General features: G+C 38.2%; 1 protein-coding gene across 1 annotated transcript in view; it reads right to left on the bottom strand.

Moving 5' to 3' along the window:
• Positions 1–5,938: 5,938 nt before the first annotated feature.
• Positions 5,939–11,218, bottom strand: part of TRMT2B (tRNA methyltransferase 2B) — a 38,026-nt gene continuing 32,746 nt past the window's right edge. The window contains 1 exon segment of the mRNA XM_007467974.1: positions 5,939–6,065. Coding sequence (XP_007468036.1) covers positions 5,939–6,065 — 127 coding nt within the window.

Below are 11,218 nucleotides of genomic sequence, written 5' to 3'. Positions count from 1 at the left end.
AATCTCTGTTTTAAAAGGTCCCCAGGGGAAAAAAAAAAAAGGTCCCCAGGTGAAAAGGTGAGGGAGAGGGATAAATTAGGAGGTTGGGATTAACATGTACACACCACCATATATAAACTAGATAATCAACAAGGACCTACTGTATAGCACAGGGAACTCTACTCAATATTCTGTAATAACCTATATGGGAAAATAATCTGAAAAAGAATCTGAAAAAGAATGGATATATGTATATGTATAACTAAATCACTTTTCTGTACACCTGAAACTAACACAACACTGTAAATCAACTATACTCCAACATAAAATAAACATTTTTAAAAATACATATCTTAAATAAAAATACTTTTAAAAATAAAAATTGCTTAAAAATGCTAAAAAGGTCCCCAGGTGATTCTAATGTTGCAACCGTAAAACAAAGAATATTGCCCACCATCCAGTTCTACCTACAGTACACCCTGAAAGGAATGCAGAGCGAAGATCAAGAATGAGGCACTCTGCTCTGGGAAAACAGGCAGAACAGGCCCTCAGTTACATATTTTCAGGAAAAATTTTTATGAACCCAGATTCTTGCATCTTCCCATACTTAGAAAAGCACTAAAATCATTAGCTAAGATGTCTGTTCCTCGTGACTAGCAGCAACCTTCTACCAGGATGTGTGCTTGGTTGCACATATCCCCTTCGCCAAAATCACATACATGCTGACCTCCCCCCTTACCTCTTTGGAGCAGTTCCTCAGAGCTCTCTGATAGGCTGTCTCCCGGGCTTTAGTCCTCAGTTAAGTCCCCAAATAAAACTGAACTCACAGCTCTCACATTATGTGTTTTTATTTCAGTTGACCCAACCAAGGCTGAGAACTGTCACTCTAAACCAGTGGTTCTCAAACTTGAGTGTGCATCAGAATCACCTGGAGGACACATTAAATAAAACACACATAGCTGGGCCTCACCCTCAGAGGTTCTGGTCCAGTTAGGGTGGAACCTGAAAGTCTGCATTTCTAACAAGCTCCTAGGTGATGCCAATGCTGTTGGTCCAGGGACCACACTTTGAAAGGTAGAGCCCCCCGTGAACCACTGGTTCTCAGCCTTGGCTGCACATGAGAATCATTGGTGGGCATTTAAAAAATACTGATGTCTGAGCCCCTCCCTAAATCAATTAAATTGTAATGTCTGAGGCCCAGGGATCAGCGTTTTTAAAGGTGATACAAATGTGCACTGAGGCTTGTGATCCACTACCCTAGACCTAGATATTTTACAGCTGGAAGAGATCATTTAGTATAAACCCTTAAATTTCCTGAGAATTTATAGCTACTTTAGCTACTACTGGTCCACATGTCCCAATCCCAATTTCCACTATTCTTCCTTAATCATTACTGTGTATTAACAATGGGAATTGTAAATCAACTGTACTTCAATAAAATTAAAAATAATAATTAAAAAGACAATGTGACCAATTTAGGGTGACCAACTTGTTGTCCTGGTTTGCTTAGGACGCTCCTGGTTTTAGCACCGAAAGTTCCAGATTCAGAATAAATCGGGACAGTTGGTCACTGTGGTAATGTTTTACAGCTCACAGATTGGAATACAGTACTATTAGATTTTTTTTTTTCTGTACGCGGGCCTCTCACTGTTGTGGCCTCCCCCGTTGCGGAGCACAGGCTCCGGACGTGCAGGCTCAGCGGCCATGGCTCATGGGCCCAGCAGCTCCGCGGCATGTGGGATCTTCCCGGACCGGGGCACGAACCCGTGTCCCCTGCATCGGCAGGCAGACTCTCAACCACTGTGCCACCAGGGAAGCCCAGTACTATTGCTTCTAACATCCAGCATCCATCCTCCACTTAAAGGAACCAGGGCTCCTTGGAAATAGCTGATTCCAGGACTAGGGCAGAGAAATGTATGGTGAGCCTAGGAATTTTCTGTCAGAATCTAAGGAAGTGCTCAAAGACTCATGGAAGCATGTCAAAAGGACTAAAGGGACTCCCACTGGCCAAACTGGAGAAAATTTGAGCATTACAAAGAAAATGCTGAACTGAATGTAAAGCACTGAATTTACATTAAGAAAAACACTGAATTAAGTAACTTCCAAAACAATAAGTAAAACTACTTCTCTACTATTGGAAGTAACTATTACATCAACTTGCTCTGAAAATTGGTATTCGAGGGGAAAGAATTAGGCCTTTACATGATCTTTTTGGTTCATATCCTATAGATGAGAAAAAGCTCATCTTTACAGAAGAATGCCAGCTAAGAAACATAGACTGGATGACAGAATTAGGAAATCACCATCTTGCAACCCCTGATTAAATCACAAAGTCAGGAAATACATCTTAAAAAAAAACAAATTATTGAGTGAGGAAACAGGAATTGATGGATGCTAAAATTTTAGGTGAGAGGTTATTGGGGAACAGGACAGTCACATGGTACCAAAGTAACACCCCAGATTTCTTGCTAATTAAGAAGAGAAAATTAAAATTACATGGAGAGTTCTGAGGGCCACCACCTTAACCATCACCTTTACTAAGAGTGGACAACTGCCATTACGTACCACTGGATGGGATGCTACATGAAGTACACAGCATTATTTATGAAGCATTCTTATCAAAACTGAATCTAATCAAGCCTCTGGACCTAACAACTTCCAGTTTACAGGAAACTCAGGTGCTGGAAGGGAAAGCTAAACACTATCATAAGAAAACAAACCATCCTGGTTTACCCAGGACTGAGGACTGTCCAGGATGCAGGATCAGTGTTAAACCAGGAGAGTCCCAGGAAAACTAGGACGGTTGGGCACACACACAACAGTCAGAAAGATTCATAAGTGGGGCAGACCTGGTCTCTAAAAGTCAGTGATTAACAAAAAGTGGGGAGACTGTTCTAGATTAAAACACTAAAGAGAGACCACACTCAAATGCAACATGTGAACTGGCCATAAAAGACTTCAGGGGACAGCTGGGGAAATCTAAATATAGAGCAGTACTACTCAGCTAGCCCACAGATGTAAATGAACCAGATCACTAATCACACTATTTAATCTGGCTGACATAGTTTTGGTAAGAAAACTTCCTCAATGAAGGATGTGGTGCACTGATACACACTCTGGTACAAGCTCCTTATCTCCCTCTGAACCATCAAGCAGTTTGCAGACCACAAACTGCAGACCAGTACTGTACTAGATAATGGATAACACTAGCAAAGATCAGTGAGGTACTGGTAATTTCTTTTTTAGCTGGGCGTATGGTATTATGGTTATGTAGAAAAATGTCCTTACATTTAGAAGATGGATGCTGAGACGTTTAAAGGTGAAGTGTCATGGTGTCTACCACTTACTTTCAAATGGTTTACCAAAGAACAGATACACACACAGATAAAGCAAATATGACAAAATGTTAACATTTGTTGAATCCTGGCGGTGGGTATACTGGTGTTCATTGTATTATTCTTTCAACTTTCTTGTATGCTTAAAACTTTTCATTATAGAAATGACGAAAGCGTAATTCTAAGATCATCTTACTTACAAGGTGTAACACTGACAGAATTACCAGGAAGCTGATTACCTACAGCTAATCCTATATTTATTCATCAGATATTCCTTAGGGGATAGCTAAGTTAAAAATAGAAAAATGAGTTGAGTTAGCTAAAAGAAAAAAGCACATTCCCAGCTGAGGAAACAGAAGGTATAAAGGACCAGAATGGAAAAAAATTATCTTTTTCAAGGAAATGAACTCAATGTGTATAGAAAAATGAGGCTACCCAGATTATGAAGGGGCTTTGAGGCTTCATGAAGAATCTGAGACTTAATTTTAAAAGCAAGAAGGAGCCCATAACAGACAGATTTCAAGCACCAGAGAAACACAATGAGACTGGCATTTTAGAAAACTCACTCTGGCTGTAGAGAACAGAACGGATGGGGGCAAGAATGAAGACAGCAGCACAAGTTAAGAACATGGCCCTTTCAGTAATAAACTGGTGAGAGATGATGGTAACCTGTAGGGATGGAGACTTGGTGATACACTGCATGTGGGCAGAGGGTATGGGAAAAGGACTCAGATATAATTCCCAGGCTTCTGGCTTGAGTGACCAAGTAGAATGGAGTCTGTCATACAGAGTGAAGTAAGTCAGAAAGAGAAAGATAAATACCATATGCTAACACATATATATGGAATCAAAAAAAGAAAAAAGAAAGAAAGAAAATGGTCAGAAGAACCTAGGGGCAAGATGGAATAAAGATGCAGACCTACTATAGAATGGACTTGAGGATGTGGGGAGGGGGAAGGGTAAGCTGAGAGAAAGTGACAGAGTGGCATGGACATATATACACTACCAAAATAGAGAGCTAGTCAGAAGCAGCCGCATAGCACAGGGAGATCAGCTCGGTGCTTTGACCACCTGGAGGGATGGGATAGGGAGGGTGGGAGGTAGGGAGATGCAAGAGGGAAGAGACATGGGAACATATGTATATGTATAACAGATTCACTTTGTTATAAAGCAGAAACTAACACAGCATTGTAAAGCAATTATACTCCAATAAAGATGTAAAAAAAAGATTGGAAATATAGGAGCAAGAACAGGTTTGGGGGAAAGATGTGAAGCATGAAACATTAGACACGTTGATTTCAGAGTACCTAGAAGATATCCAGGTAGAATCCACCTTTTCGGCAGTTGGATATGAGAATGAGAAAGATAACTCCAGCTTCCGGTTTACATAACTAATAGATGGGATTGCCATTTACAGATATAGGCAACAAAGGAGGAGAAAATAAAAGTTGCTTTACATTTATGCTTTACATTAAGGTTTTTCAGCTATAAAAATAATATAATATTATTTATATAAAATAAAAATAGGGAAATGGAAACATAATGTATATAATATTCAAATATATAATATTATTTACATAAAATGAAAAATAGGGAAATGGGAATAAAACTTATCTACCATTAATCAACATTTTTTTTCATCTTAGATTCTTTCTAATATTTTATATGGATATTTATAGAGTAGCTTTAAGAGCCATATTTTTCTGAGAAAGCAGCTTCTCTAGAGGTATTTAGGATTGAGAAAAATTAAAAACACTAGCTGAACTGATATCAGTTTGTAAATCAGACAGTGCTCACTAAGTTACACGTCCTTAGTCTGTTAAGATTCAAAACATAATTGTTGGGCACGTACCCAAGAACAACTCCAGAGTTGAAGAAATCATGACTAGAGAATGTCAGTTTCAATACCCATACTACACAGCCCAATTATAGGTATTCAGTTTCTTCTTTGAAGCTCTCCTTTCCCATAGGGTCTCTACTACAACCACGTCTTCCTCCACAGGTGAGAGCTAATTGGTGGTATTGCTCCTAAGGGTAAGCACATTTTTAAAAGCTGTTCTGGAAGCCTCAAAGCCTAGAAAACCCAAAGTAATGAATCTCTACCGAGATCACACAGTCACTCTGCAATCATTTCATAGCTTACTCTGCTTTTTAAAAAACCTAGACTTGTTTCTAGTTCTAATCCTTGGCTACCTCATGAATGCAGAACACATCTAGTAAAATCTCCAGGCAAATACAGAAACCCGAGTCAATGTGAAATTACGACCAGATGTGGAGAAAAGCTCAGTTGTCACTCCACCACAGGCAGAGCTAGACAGAGGAGACAGACTGTAAACTAGGATCAAGGGAGCCATGATAGACTGACAGCAAAAAGAAGGAACAGTCCAGATCCAGGGCCAAGGAGTGGTCACAACCAGGCAAACACGCAAGAGAGGCAGCAAACATGAAAACTAAGGTTATAAACCTACCTCAGGTAGGAGGTCCACTATATTCTTCCTGCTCAGGGTCCAAAGATTGGTTTCCTCGGTAATGCTCTCAGGGTCAGCGATGTAGCAATATGCTACACCTGGAATTTACTGACACTTCAGCCTTAACAAAGAACCTGCAGGCTTGTAGGAGGCTGCTTATTGAGTGAAGAGAAGCACCAGCTCACAGTGCGGGGTGTGGGGGAACAGATCCACAGGCACAGCTTGTCTTAGGACAAAAGGCTCGCCAAGGAGCTTCTTAGCAGAGTTTGGAGGACAGCACAATCTGTAGAAAGAAATCATAATATCAGTTTGAGATAGCCTAATCCACCAGAGGGCAGACAGCAGAAGCAAGAAGAACTACAGTCCTGCAGCCTGTGGAACAAAAACCACATTCACAGAAAGATAGACAAGATGAAAAGGCAGAGGGCTAAGTACCAGATGAAGGAACAAGATAAAACCCCAGAAAAACAACTAAATGAAGTGGAGATAGGTAACCTTCCAGAAAAAGAATTCAGAATAATGATAGTGAAGATGACCCAGGACCTCAGAAAAAGAATGAAGGCAAAGATTGAGAAGATGCAAGAAATGTTTAACAAAGACCTACAAGAATTAAAGAACACCTAAACAGAGATGAACAATACAATAACTGAAATGAAAAATACACTAGAAGGAATCAATAGCGTAATAACTGAGGAAGAAGAATGGATAAGTGACCTGGAAGACAGAATGGTGGAATTCACTGCTGTGGAACAGAATAAAGAATGAAAAGAAATGAAGACAGCCTAAGAGACCTCTGGGACAACATTAAACACAACAACATTAACATTATACAGGTCCCAGAAGGAGAAGAGAGAGAGAGAGAGACAGAACCTGAGAAAATATTTGAAGAGATTACAGTCAAAAACTTCCCTAATATGGGAAAGGAAATATCCACCCAAGTCCAGGAAGTGCAGAGAGTCCCATACAGGATAAACCCAAGGAGAAACACACCAAGACACATAGTAATCAAATTGGCAAAAATTAAAGACAAAGAAATTATTGAAAGCAACAAGGGAAAAATGACAAATAACATACAAGGGAACTCCCGTAAGGTTAACAGCTGATTTCTCAGCAGAAACTCTACAAGTCAGAAGGGAGTGGTATGACACATTTAAAGTGATGAAAGGGAAGAACCTACAACCAAGATACTCTACCTGGCAAGGATCTCCTTCAGATTTGATGGAGAAATCAAAAGCTTTACAGACAAGCAAAAGCTAAGAGAATTCAGCACCACCAAACGAGCTCTACAACAAATGCTAAAGGAACTTCTCTAGGCGGGAAACACAAGAGAAGAAAAGGACCTACAAAAACAAACCCAAAACAATTAAGAAAATGGTAACAGGAACTTATATATTTATAATTACCTTAAATGTGAATGGATTAAATGCTCCAACCAAAAGACACAGGCTCCGGGTTCCCCGGTGGTGCAGTGGTTGAGAGTCCGCCTGCCAATGCAGGGGACATGGGTTCGTGCCCTGGTCTGGGAGGATCCCACATGCCACGGAGCGGCTAGGCCCGTGAGCCATGGCCGCTGAGCCTGAGCGTCCGGAGCCTGTGCTCCACAACGGGAGAGGCCACAACAGTGAGAGGCCCGCGTACCTCAAAAAAAAAAAAAAAGACACACGCTTGCTGAATGGATAGAAAAACAAGACCCATATATATGCTGTCTACAAGAGACCCACTTCCGACCTAGGGACACATACAGACTGAAAGTGAGGGGATGGAAAAAAGATATCCCATGCAAATGGAAATCAAAAGAAAGCTGGAGTAGCAATATTCATATCAGATAAAATAGACTTTAAAATAAAGAATGTTACAAGAGACAAGGACACTACATAATGATCAAGGGATCAATCCAAGAAGAAGATATAACAATTATAAATATATATGCACCCAACATAGAAGCACCTCAATACATAAGGCAAATGATAACTAATAAGAACCTGCTGTATAAAAAAATAAATTAAACTCAAAAATTCAAAGAAAAATAATATTCAGTTTGATAAACCAAGGAGAAACTACAGGAACACAATTCCTTAAAATTTAAGCCCTTCCTCTGTGTTCCCACAGCTATCACATTTAATGTAACTACCTGGTTTTTTAAACCATCTTCCTCAAGGGAGTATATAATCTTTTTGAGGCTAGAAATGAGGCAAAAACTGCTTATTATTCATCTCTGTGTTCTCAGTTTGTGACACAGAGTAGGGGTTCAATGGTGAATGGAGCAAGGGGCCTGAGTCATACACTTTTCTGTATGATTTGCACACAATAGGTTATTAATATATATATTACTGAATTATTCTATTGAAAACTTTCTAAGCAAATTACTTTTTCCCTTATCACAGGAAGTCAAGTAAAAATGAGAACAAAAATTCATCTATAAACTCACCATTCAGAGAATACGTGCTTCTAACTTTTCAGGATATATCTTTCCAAATATGTACATTTAAATTGGTTTCTTAAAGTGGAGTCACACTGTACATACTATACACACTGTTTTATAACAGCTTCTTCACATAATAACGCATCATGAGCATCTCTCCACTATATGTAGTTACCTCACTTTTATTGGCTATATGGTATTTCATTAAATAAATGTAATGTAGCTTATTTATCTAATTCCTTGCTATTGGAAATGTAAGCTGTTTCTAACCTTTTGCTATTTCAAAAAGTCCCTTCATGAATATTCTTATAGTTATATCTTTGCTTACATTTTTAGTTATTTAGTAGAACTGCTGAGTTGAAGGGCCTGTATGTTTTTAAGGCCCTAAGATATATACGACTAAACCTTTTTAAACCTTGTTAAAAAAGGTTGTACTAATTTACACTCAAACCAACAAACCAGATGAGTTCTTGTTTCCCTGGCTAACATTCAGTCGTTTAAATAGCACTGTCCTATTAAAATAAGGAACAAGACAAGATATTCACTATCACTCCTACAGTGGAACATCTTCTTATCCAATGTAATAAGAAAAAAAAAAGTATTAGAAGGAGAGAGACAAAACTGCTTTTATATGGTGATCATATGGCCAGCTACCAAGAAAATGAAAGAGAATCAACTGGAAAACCTGTAAAACAAATAAAAGAATAGGTAGCTTGCCACAAAATCAGCAATAACGAGTTAGAAAATATCATGAAAAAGATCACTGTCATAAAAGCAATAAAAACTTTACAATATCTTGTATTAATCTTAAGAAAAAAGAGCTGTATTGGGAAAAAAATATGTGTTTATATTTAGAGAATTCCATAAGCCTAGAGTAATTGAAGAGATAGGTCACATACCTGTATAGAAAAAATACTGTAAAGATTTCAATTCTCCTTAATTGGAATCAATAAATTCCAATCACAAGCCCAAAAGAATATTTTTGATAAGTTGATTCTAGAGCTCTGTTAGAAAATACATGAAAACGTTAAGAGCATATATCCTTTAACCCAGCAATTCCACATCAGGGATTTATCTAATAAATATACTATCACATACACTTATTCATCACATATACATAGTCATTGCAAAAATACGCAAAGATATATGTACAAGGACATTCACTGCAACACTGTGGTAACAATAGAGTAGAAACAACCTCAAAATTCATTAGGAGGAATGTCCCTTCAAAGGAACAAGTTAAATTATATATTTATGTAAGTTAAAACTATACAGCCTATTTAAAAAATTAAGTAGACCTTTAAGTACTGATGCAGATCCTACATCATTGTAGAACAATCTCCAAAATCTACTGTTAAGTGACAAGCATGGTGCAGAATAGTGGGTTTTTTTAAATTTTTTAAGTTGAAGTATAGTTCATATACAATGTTGTGTTAGTTTCAGGTGTACAGAAAAGTGATTTAGTTATACATATATATATATATATATATATATATATATTCGTTTTAAAATTCTTTTCCATTATAGGTTATTACAAGATACTGAGTATAGTTCCCTGTGCTATTCAACAGGTCCTTGTTGTTTACCTATTTTATACACAGTAGTGTGTATGTTAATCCCAAACTCCTAATTTATCTCCCCCCCCCCACCACCGCTATCCCCTTTGGTAACCATAAGTTTGTTTTCTATGTCTGTGAGTCTATTTCTGTTTTGTAACTAAGTTTGTTTATATATCACTTTTTTAGGTTCCACATATAAGTGATATCATATGATTTTTTTGTCTTTGACTTATTTCACTTAATATGATAATCTCTAGGTCCATCAGAACAGTGTTTATAGTCTGTTTCTATCTGTTTACAAAAGAGAGAAAGAGCGATGTACACACACACACAGAATATATCTGGTAGGCTACACAAGAAACTAGGAAGAGTGGTGACATCTGAAGGACTAGGATCCAGGAATAAGAAGACTCATTATTCACTGAATGCACAGGCACTCTTATGTATTGTTTTTTTTTCTACCATATGCACATACTGTCTTTTCAAAATAAATTTCTCTTGCCTTCCTGAGGCCATGTTTATTGTTTTACTCAGTCTGAGTGTTAGCAGAATCCTAGGCTTACTCTTAATCGTTGCATTTTTTAATCTATTGTTTTGCAAAATAAATATTTTGATTTTATTCAAAAGTGAAACATATAAAGGTATATGGTGAAGTTTCTCCACACCTCTGACTCCCATCCCTGCAGTTTTCCCCCACCATAGATAACTACTATTATCAGTTTTTTGTTTTTGTTTTTTTGGGCCGCACATCGCAGTATGTAGGACCTTAGTTCCCCGACCAGGAATCGAACTGGTGCCCTCTGCAGTGGAAGCATGGAGACTTAACCACTGAACCACCAGGGAAATCCTTTCTTTTTCTTAATTTTTTTCTATTAATCAGTTTCTTATAAAACTTACCAGCTTCTGTATGCATATACAGCAAATACAAATCAATATTCTCTTCACCTTTTGTCCATTTTTACAAAGATAGTTATCATTATATCAACAATTCTGCATACCTTGCTATTTCCATTCAGAACCAAAATCACAAGCCACAAAAGAAAAAAAGACTGGACATCACCACAATTAAATAATCTTGTGCTTCAAAGGATAATGTCAAGAAAGTGAACTGACAACCCACAGAACAGAAAATTTTTGTAAATCATATATCTGATAAGGAACTTATATCTAGAATTTTAAAAGAATTCTTAAAACTCAATAATAAAAAGATGACCCAACTGAAAAATGGGCAAAATATCTAAATAGACAGGTCTCCAAAGAAGATATATATAGGGCTTCCCTGGTGGTGCAGTGGTTGAGAGTCAGCCTACCGATGCAGGGGACACAGGTTCGTGCCCTGGTCTGGGAAGATCCCACATGCCGCGGAGCGGCTGGGCCCGTGAGCCATGGCCGCTGAGCCTGCGAGTCCGGAGCCTGTGCTCCGCAACAGGAGAGGCCACAACAGTGAGAGGCCCG

The sequence above is a fragment of the Lipotes vexillifer genome, unplaced genomic scaffold (assembly GCF_000442215.2).
Source record: "Lipotes vexillifer unplaced genomic scaffold, Lipotes_vexillifer_v1.1 scaffold152, whole genome shotgun sequence".
NCBI classification, from domain to species: Eukaryota; Metazoa; Chordata; class Mammalia; order Artiodactyla; family Lipotidae; genus Lipotes; species Lipotes vexillifer.
The sequence above is the reverse complement of the archived record's forward strand: the minus strand, read 5'-3'. Positions and strand labels throughout refer to the sequence as shown.